The 14715-nt window shown below is 40.9% G+C and overlaps 2 protein-coding genes across 2 annotated transcripts; both read right to left on the reverse strand.

Annotated features, from left to right (window-relative positions):
* Positions 1-374: 374 nt before the first annotated feature.
* Positions 375-4235, reverse strand: LOC149286539 (keratin, type II cytoskeletal cochleal-like). The gene is made up of 9 exons (XM_089493946.1): positions 3813-4235; positions 3017-3225; positions 2758-2818; positions 1913-2008; positions 1505-1669; positions 1279-1404; positions 923-1143; positions 751-779; positions 375-526 (listed from the first exon to the last, which is right to left on the reverse strand). The coding sequence occupies exons 1-9, from the start codon at positions 4233-4235 to the stop codon at positions 375-377; spliced, it is 1482 nt and encodes a 493-aa protein (XP_089350072.1).
* Positions 4236-8804: 4569 nt separating this feature from the next.
* On the reverse strand, positions 8805-11896 carry LOC149286540 (keratin, type II cytoskeletal 7-like). The gene is made up of 9 exons (XM_089493947.1): positions 11474-11896; positions 10690-10898; positions 10431-10491; positions 10241-10336; positions 9911-10075; positions 9688-9813; positions 9332-9552; positions 9160-9188; positions 8805-8953 (listed from the first exon to the last, which is right to left on the reverse strand). The coding sequence occupies exons 1-9, from the start codon at positions 11894-11896 to the stop codon at positions 8805-8807; spliced, it is 1479 nt and encodes a 492-aa protein (XP_089350073.1).
* Between the last annotated feature and the right edge of the window lie 2819 nt (positions 11897-14715).

Below are 14715 nucleotides of genomic sequence, written 5' to 3' on the forward strand. Positions count from 1 at the left end.
TGTGTAGCAATGTTGATTATTTATATAAATGGACTTTGTTTTCAGCAGATTTCAATTTAGTTTGTCTATGTGATTCTGGGTAAAATCTTTATTGTATCAGTGATTTGTCATGGAAGAACTCAATGGGACTAAATATGTTAAACTTGGATAAGCTTTTGGTATTATCAACCTTCTTTTCCATAAAAAAATAGAAAACATTTTTGCTGAGATGCATTTGCATGAACAGTGATTTATTAAGAAGTTACAATGACATGAATTTTAGAATAGAAGTGATTTTAGATTTTTGGGGGACTTAAGTAATGAAACAAATATGCAGAATTGTAATTAAACTATGGTATGCTAGCAGTGTGTTCTCTACAGTGTATATAAGGACTTCAGCAGTGATGTCCATGGCCAGAGCTGTGCTTGCTTTTGGAAACGTGGCTGAAATTTGAGCTGAATCCTCCCTTATGATGGTGGCCAGCACTTGATCCATGGGACATTCCTCCTGAATGGTGTTTTCCTCCAGTGCTAGAATGCACCACAGCTAGAAAATGAAAGGATCAGTTAATACAAATGACTAAAAATGGGCATAGTAAATTGAGGAAATGCACCCCCTCATTTCCAACAGAAATTATGATTTAGGAATAATAACAGTAGGTGTTTTTGGTCCCATAGTTTGAAATTAAATGTTTTTTTTCCAAAGTCTTTAAATTAATTTACAAAGTGGTTTATATGTAAAATAAAAATATTATGCAAAATGTCACTTACATATATTAACAGATCCATCTGAAGCCAATCTGAAAGAAAACACACAACAATTACAGTATTGAACTTTACATGCTATTTTTGGTAGGTGGGAGTAAGTAAAGAATGTATAGTAAGTCATAGTATTTGTAAGTATATAAAACTATTTTTACTGTCAGTAGAATGTTACACTTACCTGCACTCTTCTCCTTCCAGCATCTTCCTGTAGGTCGCAATCTCAATATCCAGAGCAAGTTTCACATTCATCAGCTCCTGGTATTCTCTCAGTTGGCGAGCCATGTCTTGCTTGGCCTTCTGCAGAGCAGCTTCCAGCTCAGACAGTTTGTTCTTGGCATCTCTGACAGCGGCTTCTCCGCGTTCTTCAGCCTCGTTTATAGCAGATTCCAGGGCAGAGCGCTGAGAAAATATTGTAGAAGACACACTTCCGTTTCAGCTTTTGATAGGGTTGCATGTCAAGAGAACATATTGCTTGTGTACAAAACATGCATTTCAGACATATAGATTTATATAACTTCATCTATTTTTTTTTACCTGAGCTTTTACGTTATCATTCTCAGCTTTTAGTCTTTGAATTGTTCGGTTTAATTCACAGATCTCATCTCTGCTGCTCTGTAGGTCATTCCCATTTCTTCCTGCAGCCATGCGGAGCTCCTCAAACTGTAAATGGACACAGAAATATGTAGTTCCACCCAACAAACTAAGGTAAAGGATTTTTGTTTACCTTATGATTGCTATGATTTCATTAAAAAAGACTTACCCTCGACTGGTACATGGCTTCTGCTTCAGCTCTACTCCTGTTAGCGATCTCCTCGTATTGAGCTCTAACTTCAGAAATTATTCCATCCAGGTCCAGATCACGGCTGTTATCCATGGAGACAACCACTGAGGTATCTGAGATCTGAGCCTGAAGCTGGGCAATTTCCTGTACAAATATGAAAAAAAAAAAGAAAAAAAAAAAGGGAGGATTAGAAATGCTTAGCTACATAAAAAATTGAAATTTTACGGAAAGAGATTAACAACGAATCGTATTGTAGAATTGTCATAAATTGCTTATTGAATGTGTAAATTCTGCTTTCAGTAATGATGGTAGAAAAATCTTATGAGCATTAAAAACATTTTTTTATGAATTGTTAATGAAAATTACAAGAGATTAAAATCTATTTACTGCATCAAAGAGAGTTCTTAGGAAGTTGATTTCATCAGTCAGGGGATCAGCCTTTGCTTGGAGCTCAGCTTTGTTCAAAAAAGCAGCATCTACGTCCTTAAAAAGATCGAGAACATAAAATAAGAAAACATTTATATAATATATTGTAACAAACCCTGTAGCATGAGCACCATACATTTCACTTTTAGGGGTCCTAAGCACAGTCCTCTAGGGCAATCAGAGTCGGGAACACCAGCTTTGAACAAAACAGCACTTTATTTTAACCGCTTAAACCCCAAAAACCAAATCCTAAAATGAAAACCTAGCTCCCAATCGGAGCCCTCTCTAACTGAACTATGCTGGTCCAAACTCACCAGCCTAATCACCCATTAACTCAACCTCCCAGCCAGACCCAGCTACGCCAGGCTCTGGAAAACCTCCTCCAGACAGCACACAAAATGTCCAGGCAGGTATTGCCTCACTTGGCTCAGGGATGGTCTTCTTGTTCAGGGCCTCTCCTTGCCCTGGGAGCACTGGGAACTTCTTCTTCCCCAACAGTCTTCCTGAATATCAGGCTCCAGGGGTTTTTCATGTCCAGCACCTGTGCCTAATGCCGTCTCCATAGGAATCCCGGACCAGATCCTGCAGACTTCTAACCTCCTGGAAAAGCCGGCATGGATTTTCCACAGAATGGGGGAACGGAGCATTGGCCCACCCTGCTCTCCAATTGCTCCACCCCAGGGACCCATATTTATGATCTGGATAGCACCTGTATCGAAATGCCACACTAAGCATCTCCCTGGGGTGTACACTGTCACAATATATATATATATATATATATATTTCAGTCATTATTTTCCTCTTACCCTCTTAAGTCCAACAAACTCATTCTCGGCAGCTGTGCGTCTGTTGACCTTTTCTTCATATCTGTGACATTAAAAATAAAAAAGGAGTAAGAAGCATTTAATTGGTTTATTAATTAAATTTCTTATGAAGATATGTATATTAAAATATTTAATATATCTTAATATCTTCAATTTCTATACTGTGTTGTGTAACCCAATTCTGAATTCAAGTTTTTATCATAATACTACATCAGAGAATTGATTAGGGTGGAAGTCCTACCTTCTCCTTGTTTCCTCTACATTTTGTTCCATACTGTTCCTTTCTGCTTCCAGACGAGCTTTCTCACAGTAGAGACCCTCCAGCTGCCTTCTGAGGTTACTGATAAAAGCCTCAAACAGAGGCTCAATCTGACACCTGGCAGTTTTCTGGTCTTGCAGAAGAGCCCACTTAGTCTCCAGCATCTTGTTCTGCTGCTCCAAAAATCTTACCTAAGTTAAAACAAAATATATATTTATAGGACCACATTTTAATATCAAACAGTTAAAGATGCTATTCCATTTAGACAAAACATTAAAATGTTACACAAAAAAATAATTACTTAAGGGGAGCAAAATAGGTAGAACAATACTAGAACAGTGTATATGCTTCATTCCATGGAATTCACTTTTGTTTTCAGTGATATAGATGGTGATTTAGATTAAGCATTTTCTAGAGAAAGTATTAATATCAAAAGTTGTATCTTTCTGGTTATAAAAATACATCAATGCCACTTGTAATGCACAGTGCAGCATTATGAAATGTTTTGTTTTAAGGTAGTGCAGGAAATTACTTTTGATCTACTTAAGATGTATCAGTAAACAAATATGGTAAGAACAAGCAAACAAAACAGTAGCTTTGATATCTCTCCTTTTTGTGAGTATTTGTTTAATGTAATCATTGCCATTATTTTCTACACACTTAGCTATAAAGCATAGTGCAATCTTTGAAATGTTTCATCTTATGGCAATGTACCACAGAGTTAAAAAAAATACATTTAGTCAGACAATAGTAAAAGTAATTCAATGAACAAGCTTACCTTGTCAATAAAAGAAGCAAATTTGTCATTAAGTCCTCTAATTTGGTTCCTTTCTTCAGTTCTCACTCTTTGGATGCTTGGATCAATCTCCAGGTTGAGAGGCGCTAGGAGACCTTGGTTCACAGTTACTGAGGTGATACCTCCAGAGCATCCCCCAAGTTCAAAGCCAATACCACCAACACCATGTCCAGATCCATGTCCATTTTTCCCTGAATGGAAACTTCCCAATGAGGTCTTATGCCCCTTGGATCCGATACTGTGGGCACTTTTGCTGCTGAAGCAATGCAGTGTCTTGTGTCCATGAGCTTCAGGTTTGGAGTGGTGGGAGAAGGTGCTGTGTGCACTGGCATGTTTAGGTAAAGCTACTGAACAGGAGCTGAAGTGCTTGTGTCCAGAGGTACTGAAGCTGGAGTGGTGAGACATGATGCTTCTTCTTCTTAGAGAAAGAGAATGAGATCAGTAACAGTCTGCTCAAGAGATTCACATCTTCTAGACACAAACCTGCCACCTTTATACTTCATGGGAACATTAACTCCCCCAAAAGTAATGTCGCTGGTTCTTATGATCATTCTTTGGTCAGATTATGACTTTCTAAAATAAAACATTTACATACTTACATCATCAAAGTCAAAGCATTTACTGTTGGCTTCCTTGGGTATAAAACGTTTTAGTAGGCTTTCTTTGCCATTTATCATGAGTTTATTACTAATATGTCACATTAGTAAATTGTAGGAAATATTTGTAGTTGTAGGAAATGATTTTGACAGTAGTAAAAGTAAGACTCAAAAAGCCTAGATATTTACTTACTACATATTAAAGCTAAAAATAAAGTGAAATCAATAGTATTGTGTTTTGTTTCATTGGACCATCTAAAAAATTTTTTGTGTAATGTTACTTTACTTGGTGAATTAATAAATGTTGTCTTAAACTGTTAAGCTCCACTTCAATTCTTTTAATTAAAAATACGTTTTTTTTAATCTTTTTATATGATATGAGAGTGCACACCACTATTTACTTCATGATGTTCTATGCCGTCAATATAGGTTTTTGGTCATATTTTGTTTTTAAGACGGCATAGAACTTCATAAAGATTTTAACGAGTTTGTGAGGAATGTCAGATTTTGTTTTCTTTACATTATATAACATTTATTTAGCTCCAGCATTGTTTCAACAGAAAAATGATATGCTGCTCCTCAGCCCTCCTAGTAAATAGTAGGTCCAGAGGATCCCGTTTTTTATAATTTTATTATTTATTTGATGTTTTTAATATTTGTGCAGGGATGAGGGTGGACGCAAGTCACCTTATAACCCCCTGGAGAACAAAGCAAGGTTCATAAATCTGTCAGTTGTTTGCTTCTTTCACCTCACATTAATGTGACCCTCATGTAGTCAAGTATATATGCGCATTTTTGAACTCAAATGCTCCTACAGTTTATTAAATCAGGCCCGCATTGGCCCCCTGACACAGCAGGCAAATGCATACCAATACTGCCACACCATTGGCTGACTAGATTGTGCAGTGTACGGCCACCGGATGGATAAGCACAGCCATACTCTGAAAGAATATACAAACATAATGTTGAGCCTCATTTTTGTCTTTTGGTAGCCACTGGTTTAGTCAACCTCAATGTCAGGACCCTACCGGTCATCGGCGGGGGCTCGCGGGCGCCCGCGTCCTCGGCCATGTGTCCGTCGGGTCCCAACCCGTCGGCGACGGAGGTCCTCACCCGGCGGAGTCCCCGCCGAGCAGCTACATCCTCGGCCGCACGGCTCGGCATCTCCGTGCCGCGGGCCGCGTTCCCGGTCTCCGTTGCGGCGGCAGCCGCACGCGACAGACGCCAGGACTAGCAGTATGGCGGGGGGGCGGGTCCTGCGGTCCCAGACCGCTGCTGGCAGCCAGGGGGGGCGTGTCCTGCAGTCCCACACCTCTACTGACAGCCAGGGGAGCCATGTCCTGCGGTCTAACCGCAGAGGGGAGGGATTAGGGACTAATTGACAGCCACAGAGAGAGGAGGGGTTAGAGGAGGAGTAACAATTAGGCGGGCTATTTAAACCTGCAACCCTGTACCTTCAGTACTTGGTTGTTCAAGTTCCCTACCGGATTCCTATACCCTGTTGCTGTTTCTGCTCTATTTGGATTATACGGACTTTTGACCCTAGGCTCGATTTCTGGACTTTGTTTTTGGATTACCCTTGTTGTACTGCGAACCTTCTGATTTGATTACATGGACTTTTGACCCTTGGCTATATTCTGGACTTTGTGTGTTGGATTACCCTTTACTTCACTCCCTTGCACCCGGTGTCTCTCTGCGCTGCGCTCCGATCCCAACTCAGCCTTGACACTCAGTCTAGCCCTGAATAGATCTGCAATTGTATTCTTTTTTTAAAAGGTTTAATTACGTACGAACAACACACAAACTTTTCAGAAGCCTTTTTTCTGTTTCTGTGGTCAGGGCCAGATTAATGTAGGGGCTAATCGAGCCCCTAGATAAAAATAGGCGCAATCAGGGCCACTCTGGCCCAACTGGAAATTTCCCCGTGGGCCGGCTATGCACTGAAGTGGCCTATGTAGCCGCATGACCACCAAGGCCATCTTTAGTGCGGGGCAAGGAGTGCTTGCTTGGGGTATCAGGTAAATCAGTACTAAAGGGGGGGCTGGGTGGTGAGATAAATATAGGGTGACCACATCGGTCATGTTTTCCAGGACACAGATAATTTTTACATATTGCTGACCAGCCCAGATAAAATGCTACCCTACAGTGTGGGGGATGTATAAACTAATTGAAGGGAACCAATTAGTCAGATATATTTCCCCTATACTGCAAGACAGCATTTCATCTGGGCTGGCAGCATCAATACACAAGGGGGGCAGCTGGGGCAATTACATACATCAATACTAAAGGCTGGCAGGTTGGGGGCATACATACACATAGTGCTGACATACACTGACAAAGCAGTTTGGAAAATACTTTGTTTTATTGTTGACACCCCGGATATGGGTGTCAGTGTGGCAGAGCCTGTCCTGGTGTGTGTGTTTGGGTATCGGTGTGGTAGAGCCTGTCCTGGTTTATGTGTCTGGGTGTTGGTATGGCAGAGCCTGTCCTGGTGTGTGTTAGGGTGTTGGTGTGGCAGAGCCTTTCCTGGTGTGTGTGTGTGTTTGGGTGTCAGTATGGCAGAACCCATCCTGGTGTGTGTGTGTTTGGTCATCTCTTTCCTGACACTTAACTTATTGTAGGAATAAATCTAACTATGTAATGTTTACTTATCCAGAGATAAAACTCCCTCCTGAATTTGTAGACACTTCAGAGGACAAAACTTTTTAGGCCGATAAATCAGTGTGTTACTTAGTCTATTTCAATCTGGATATTTTATTAAAAAGCATTAGTCGCACTAAATCGTGACTTCAAGCGTCCCGTGTGTGTATTGATTTACTCCCAATCGCATCACAGAAGATTTTACCCTATATTATCTGCCTAGCACTGATGTCATCTTTATCTAGTACACACGTATGCCGAGGAGTTAAGATTCTGTCTATTTTATTTATTTCCATAAAGAGGCCCAAAATCCTCAGCACCAGGCCCATAATGCTCTTAATGCCCTGTCGATGGTAACAAGTTATCAGTGTCTGCATTTGTATTCCCAATTTAATAAATGAAACTAGATTTTACTAGATTATTGTGTACATTATTCTTGGGACGTGTTTGGACATTTAATTGTGTTAGGAATTCACTTCTGGTGTAGCATTTAATTAAGAAAGTGTTACATTTAACAGAATATATTGAACAGCACCTTTAGTGCCAGTATTTCGCTGTAAATGTTAAATTTGTGTCATTTAGGGCAGCATGGAAATTAAATAGGATACTTACATAGACTGTAACAAATTGTACTAATAGACAAATTTTGCAATACATATGGCACATATATACCCTATGTTTTGGCTTCAATTTGGTTAACATAAAATTTTCTTTTTTGTATTCATTTGGTAACTCTTAGCTTTCATTTTTGAAACTAACAATATTTCCTTTTTGTCTGTCACTAATATAATAAAGACATCCCTACTGTCACACATTCTTTTGTCTTTTGTCGTTCAAACAGGTCTTTATGTATAAATGATAGACCACCATAAAGCTAGACATATCTAGCCGAGTTGTTGTACTTACTATGGGCCATCATATCTGTCTTAAGTTTTATTTTGTAAGGAATTTACCAGTATGAGGAATATAATTATAAGCTTACATACAATAAATATTTATCAGCTGGAATAACCACTAGGCACCTAAGGACACTGCCTAGGTCCCCTGTAATGTTGGGGTGCTGCAATGTTCCTGTGCAGAAAAAAAAGAGCAATTCTCACAAGTGTCCATGCTGCATTCATTAATTTAAGGAGCGTCTGTTTCAGTTCTCTTATTAGCACCCAATGGAATCAAGACATGGAGTGTATTGATATTCGGTATTAGATGATTGATGTTCTTGTGTATTAATTGGGCAATTTACTGGTCCATCACCTTCTTGATCATAGAAACATCTTGGGTATTTATATAAATAGACTCTGTTTTCAGCAGATTTAAATATATTTTAAATAGAAAAGGGTCCAACAGAATAAACCTTTGTCTACTATGACACCAGTGATTCTGGGTAAAATCTGTATTGGACCAGTGGTTTGTCATGGAAGAATTCAATGGGACTAGCAGTTTTAAACTTGGATAAGCTTTATGTATTATCAACCTGTTTTCCATAAAAACAAATAGAAACCATATTTTGCTGAGATACATTTGCATAAACAGTGATTTATTGAGAAGTTACAGAAAATATGTATATATTTGTGAGCGACAAGCATTTTTACAATACTTGCAAGAGAATGATATAGGTGAGTTTCAGTACAGAAGTGATTTTAGATTTTTTTTCAGGATTTAAGTAGTGAAACAAATATGCAGAATTGTAATGTAATTATCGTATGCTAGCAGTGTGTTCTTTACAGTGTATTTGAGGACATCAGCAGTGTCCATGGCCAGAGCTGTGCTTGCTTTTGGAGACGTGGCTGAAATTTGAGCTGAATCCTCCCTTATGATGGTGGCCAGCACTTGATCCATGGGACACTCCTCCTGAGTGGTGTTTTCCTCCAGTGCTAGAATGCACCACAGCTAGAAAATGAAAAGATCAATTTATTTTATTAATACAAATGACTGAAAATTGGCATAGTAAATTGAGGAAATGCATCCCCTCATTTTCACTCTAATATAAACTATGATTTAAGAAAAGGAACAGTAGGCATTTTCAGTCCCAAAGCCTTTAATTTCTTTTACAAAGTGGCTTATATTTAAAATATATTGTGCAAAATGTCACTTACATATATTAACAGATCCATCTGAAGCCAATCTGAAAGAAAACACAGAATAATTACAGTATTGAACTTTACATGCTATTTTTGGTAGGTGGGAGTAAGTAAAGAATGTATAGTAAGTCATAGTATTTGTAAGTATATAAAGCTTTTTTTACTGTCAGTAGAATGTTACACTCACCTGCACTCTTCTCCTTCCAGCATCTTCCTGTAGGTCGCAATCTCAATATCCAGAGCAAGTTTCACATTCATCAGCTCCTGGTATTCTCTCAGTTGGCGAGCCATGTCTTGCTTGGCCTTCTGCAGAGCAGCTTCCAGCTCAGACAGTTTGTTCTTGGCATCTCTGACAGCGGCTTCTCCACGTTCTTCAGCCTCGTTTATAGCAGATTCCAGGGCAGAGCGCTAACGAAAAATTGTAGAAGACACACTTCCGTTTCAGCTTTTGAAATGTTTGCGTGTCAAGAGAAAATATTGCTTGTGTACAAAAAAAGGCATTTCAGATGTATAGATTTATATAAATTCATCTATTTTTTTTACCTGAGCTTTTACGTTATCAATCTCTGCTTTTAGTCTTTGAATTCTTCGATTTAATTCACAGATCTCATCTCTGCTGCTTTGCAGATCATTCCCATTTCTTCCTGCAGCCATGCGGAGCTCCTCAAACTGTAAATGGACACAAAAAAATATGTAATTCCACCTCACAAGGTAAAGGCTTATTTTTTACCTTCTCATTGCTATGATATCATTAAAATAGACTCACCCTTGATTGGTACATGGCTTCTGCTTCAGCTCTACTCCTGTTAGCGATCTCCTCGTATTGAGCTCTGACTTCAGCAATAATTCCATCCAGGTCCAGATCACGGCTGTTATCCATGGAGACAACCACTGAGGTGTCTGAGATCTGAGCCTGGAGCTGGGCAATTTCCTGTAGAAATACAAAAAAACCCCAAAAAATGTTGAATTTTTTTTGCTATATAATGAAAAATGAATCGTATTGAAGAGTTGTCATAAATTGGTTATTGAATGTATAAATTCTGTTTTCAGTAATGACTGTAGAAAAATCTTATGAGCATTAAAAATATCTTCTTACTGCATCAAAGAGAGTTCTTAGGAAGTTGATTTCATCAGTCAGGGAATCAGCCTTTGCTTGGAGCTCAGCTTTGTTCATAAAAGCAGCATCTACGTCCTGAATGAGATTGAGAACACAAAGTAAGATAACATATATATATATATATATATATATATATATTTATATATTTATGTGATTATTTTCCTCTTACCCTCTTAAGTCCTACAAACTCATTCTCGGCAGCTGTGCGTCTGTTGACCTCTTCTTCATATCTGTGACATTAAAAAATAAAATAGGAGGAAGAAGCATTTAATTGGTTTATGGATTTGAATTTCTTATGTAGATATGTATATTAAAATATTTAACATAAGGTACATTTCTATACTGTGCTGTGCACAGCAACAAAATTCTGAATTCAGGTTTTTATCATAATACTACATCAGAGAATTGATTAATGTAGGAACTCCTACCTTCTCCTTATTTCCTCTACATTTTGTTCCATACTGTTCCTTTCTGCTTCCAGGCGAGATTTCTCACATTGGAGACTCTCCAGCTGCCTTCTGAGGTTACTGATAAAAGCCTCAAACAGAGGCTCAATCTGACACCTGGCAGTTTTCTGGTCTTGTAGAAGAGCCCACTTAGTCTCCAGCATCTTGTTCTGCTGCTCCAAAAATCTTACCTAAGTAAAAAAACAAAACAGTGCTACCTTGTATATACTTTATGCAATGGAATTCACTTTTGGTTCTAGTGATATAGATAGTGATTTAGATTAAGTATATTCTAGAGATAGTTTGCTTTAATATCAAAAGTTGTATCTTTTTGGTTATAAAAATACATCAATGCCACTAAAATCAACCAATAGCTTTACATTAGATTATGTTTGGTCATTTGTAAGGCACAGTGCAGTGTTATGAAATGTTTCATTTTAAGGTAGTGCAGGACTATTGATCTACTTAAGATGTATCAGTAAACAAACAGAGTAAGAGCAAGCAAATAAAACAGTATCTTTGATATCTCTTCTTTTATATTTCATGTGTATCTGTTTAATGTGTTCATTGCTATTATTTTCTACAAACTTAGCTATAAAGCATAGTGCAATCTTTGAAATGTTTCATCTTATGGCAATGTACCATACGGTGAAAAAAACATTTAGTCAAGCTATTTCTGTTAATCTATTTAAACTGCATCTGTAAACAAATATAGTAAAAGTAATTCAATGAAAATGTTTTAAACTATGGAATACGGTAAACTTACCTTGTCAATAAAAGAAGCAAATTTGTCATTAAGTCCTCTAATTTGGTTCCTTTCTTCAGTTCTCACTCTTTGGATGCTTGGATCAATCTCCAGGTTGAGGGGTGCTAGGAGACCTTGGTTCACAGTTACTGATGTGATACCTCCAGAGCATCCCCCAAATCCAGAGCCTATACCACCAACACCATGTCCAGATCCATGTCCATTTTTCCCTGAGTGGAAGCTTCCCAATGAGATCTTATGCCCCTTGGATCCGATGCTGTGGGCGCTTCTGCTGCTGAAGCAATGCAGTGTCTTGTGTCCATGAGCTTCAGGTTTGGAGTGGTGGGAGAAGGTGCTGTGTGCACTGACATGTTTAGGTAAAGCTACTGAACAGGAGCTGAAGTGCTTGTGCCCAGAGGTACTGAAGCTGGAGTGGTGAGACATGATGCTTCTTCTTCTTAGGGAAAGCTAATGAGATCAGTCTGCTCAAGAGATTCACATCATCTAGACACAAGCCTGCCACTTTTATACTTCATAGGGGCGTTAACTCACCCAAAAGTAATGTCGCTGGTTCTTATGATCATTCTTTGGTCAGATTATGACTCTCTAAAATAAAACATTTACATATATATATCATCAAAGTCAAAGCATTTACTGTTGGCTTCCTTGGTTATAAAACCTTTTAATAGGCTTTCTTTGTCATTTATCATGAATTATCTCAGCTTCTGTATTGGTTTAATGATGCTTTTTTAATTTGTCATCTTTAGTAATTTTATTATTTGCCCACATTAGTAAATTGTAGGAAAGATTTTTTAGTGACAGTAGTGCAAGTAGGACTCAAAAACCCTAGATATTTAATTACTACGTATTAAAGCTTTGAAATCAATAGTTTTAATTTTTCCCATTGGACCATCGAACATTATTTTGTTTTGGTGTAATGTTAGTTTACTTGGTGAATTTATCAATGTTGTCTTAAACTGTTAAGCTCCACTTCCGTTCTTTTAATTAAAAAAACAACATTATTTTTACTGCAATGCAGGTTTTTTTTTTTACCTTTTTATATGATATACTATTTACTTCATGATGTTCTATGCCTTTAATATAGGTGTCGCTCGTGTATCACTAGAGGTACTCACCTCAGGAGTTATTCTGCCCAGAAAACTGCTGAATAGGGAGAAGCCCCAACAGTGGTAATCCAGGACTTAGATGATCCCAACAGTGAGACACTCTCCGTGAACACAGGTAGCAGGTAAGTACTGAGTATGGCAAACAGGTACAGGTGAGGATGTCAGACAAGCCGGGTCGGTACACAGGAGCAGGTTAGCAGACAAGCCGGGTCGGTACACAGGAGCAGGTTAGCAGACAAGCCCGGGTCGGTACACAGGAGCAGGTTAGCAGACAAGCCGGGTCGGTACACAGGAGCAGGTTAGCAGACAAGCCGGGTCGGTACACAGGAGCAGGTTAGCAGACAAGCCGGGTCGGTACACAGGAGCAGGTAAGCAGAGGTACAAAATCACAAAGGCAAAAGGGTGGTCAAGCAGGCAAGGGTCCAAAAACAAAGATCAGCAGCAAAACTCAGAGTCACAGGCAAAGACCACAACAGGGTGCCTGAGAAAGGACAGCAAGGTTTTTAAATCTGGCGCAAAACAGAAGATCCCGCCCTGAGCAGAGTCAAGGCCACGCCTCCAGACGTCCATCACGTCCACGGCACCAGCCAGAAGGAGTAGCTGCGCCGCTAGTGGACGGACCGGCGGCCGGGCAGCAGGTAAGGGAACCCCTCTGGGAACTCCTGCATAGACGGGCAGCCTTAGAGCTGCTCGTCGAGGAGTTCCCGGATCCGACCCTCCTTCTCCCATGTCGGCGGTCGGTCTGTTCGCCGCCGGCACGGAGAGAACGTGTACGTCCCTCGGGTGCCCGTGTGCCGCGAGCGGTTGTCCGCTCGCCGACCACGGGTCCGGAGGGAGAAGTATCGGGTCCCCGTGATCTGCGAGCAGACCCCCGCCCGCGGCTAACAGGACCCGAGGACGTGACCGTGACATTACCCCCTCCCCGAAGGCCGGCCGAAGGCCTTAAATTCCCAGGTTTATCAGGATTTTTTGCATAAAAGGAGCGAAGTAAGGCAGAGGCATGTAAATCCGAGGACCGAACCCATGACCTTGTTGTAATGTCGCTCGTGTATCACTAGAGGTACTCACCGCAGGAGTTATTCTGCCCAGAAAACTGCTGAATAGGGAGAAGCCCCAACAGTGGTAATCCAGGACTTAGATGATCCCAACAGTGAGACACTCTCCGTGAACACAGGTAGCAGGTAAGTACTGAGTATGGCAAACAGGTACAGGTGAGGATGTCAGACAAGCCGGGTCGGTACACAGGAGCAGGTTAGCAGACAAGCCGGGTCGGTACACAGGAGCAGGTTAGCAGACAAGCCGGGTCGGTACACAGGAGCAGGTTAGCAGACAAGCCGGGTCGGTACACAGGAGCAGGTTAGCAGACAAGCCGGGTCGGTACACAGGAGCAGGTTAGCAGACAAGCCGGGTCGGTACACAGGAGCAGGTTAGCAGACAAGCCGGGTCGGTACACAGGAGCAGGTTAGCAGACAAGCCGGGTCAGTAGACAGGAGCAGGTAAGCAGAGGTACAAAATCACAAAGGCAAAAGGGTGGTCAAGCAGGCAAGGGTCCAAAAACAAAGATCAGCAGCAAAACTCAGAGTCACAGGCAAAGACCACAACAGGGTGCCTGAGAAAGGACAGCAAGGTTTTTAAATCTGGCGCCAAACAGAAGATCCCGCCCTGAGCAGAGTCAAGGCCACGCCTCCAGACGTCCATCACGTCCACGGCACCAGCCAGAAGGAGTAGCTGCGCCCCTAGTGGACGGACCGGCGGCCGGGCAGCAGGTAAGGGAACCCCTCTGGGAACTCCTGCATAGACGGGCAGCCTTAGATCTGCTCGTCGAGGAGTTCCCGGATCCGACCCTCCTTCTCCCATGTCGGCGGTCGGTCTGTTCGCCGCCGGCACGGAGAGAACGTGTACGTCCCTCGGGTGCCCGTGCGCCGCGAGCGGTTGTCCGCTCGCCGACCACGGGTCCGGAGGGAGAAGTATCGGGTCCCCGTGATCTGCAAGCAGACCCCCGCCCGCGGCTAACAGGACCCGAGGACGTGACCGTGACAATAGGTTTTTGGTCATATATTTTTTTTAGGACGTCATAAATGTTAACGGGTTTGTCAGCAATGTCGCATTCTGTTTTCTTTGCATTACAGTTATTTA

The sequence above is a fragment of the Sceloporus occidentalis genome, unplaced genomic scaffold (assembly GCF_023333645.1).
Source record: "Sceloporus occidentalis isolate IW3139 unplaced genomic scaffold, rSceOcc1.0.p SCAF_68, whole genome shotgun sequence".
Classification (NCBI taxonomy): domain Eukaryota; kingdom Metazoa; phylum Chordata; class Lepidosauria; order Squamata; family Phrynosomatidae; genus Sceloporus; species Sceloporus occidentalis.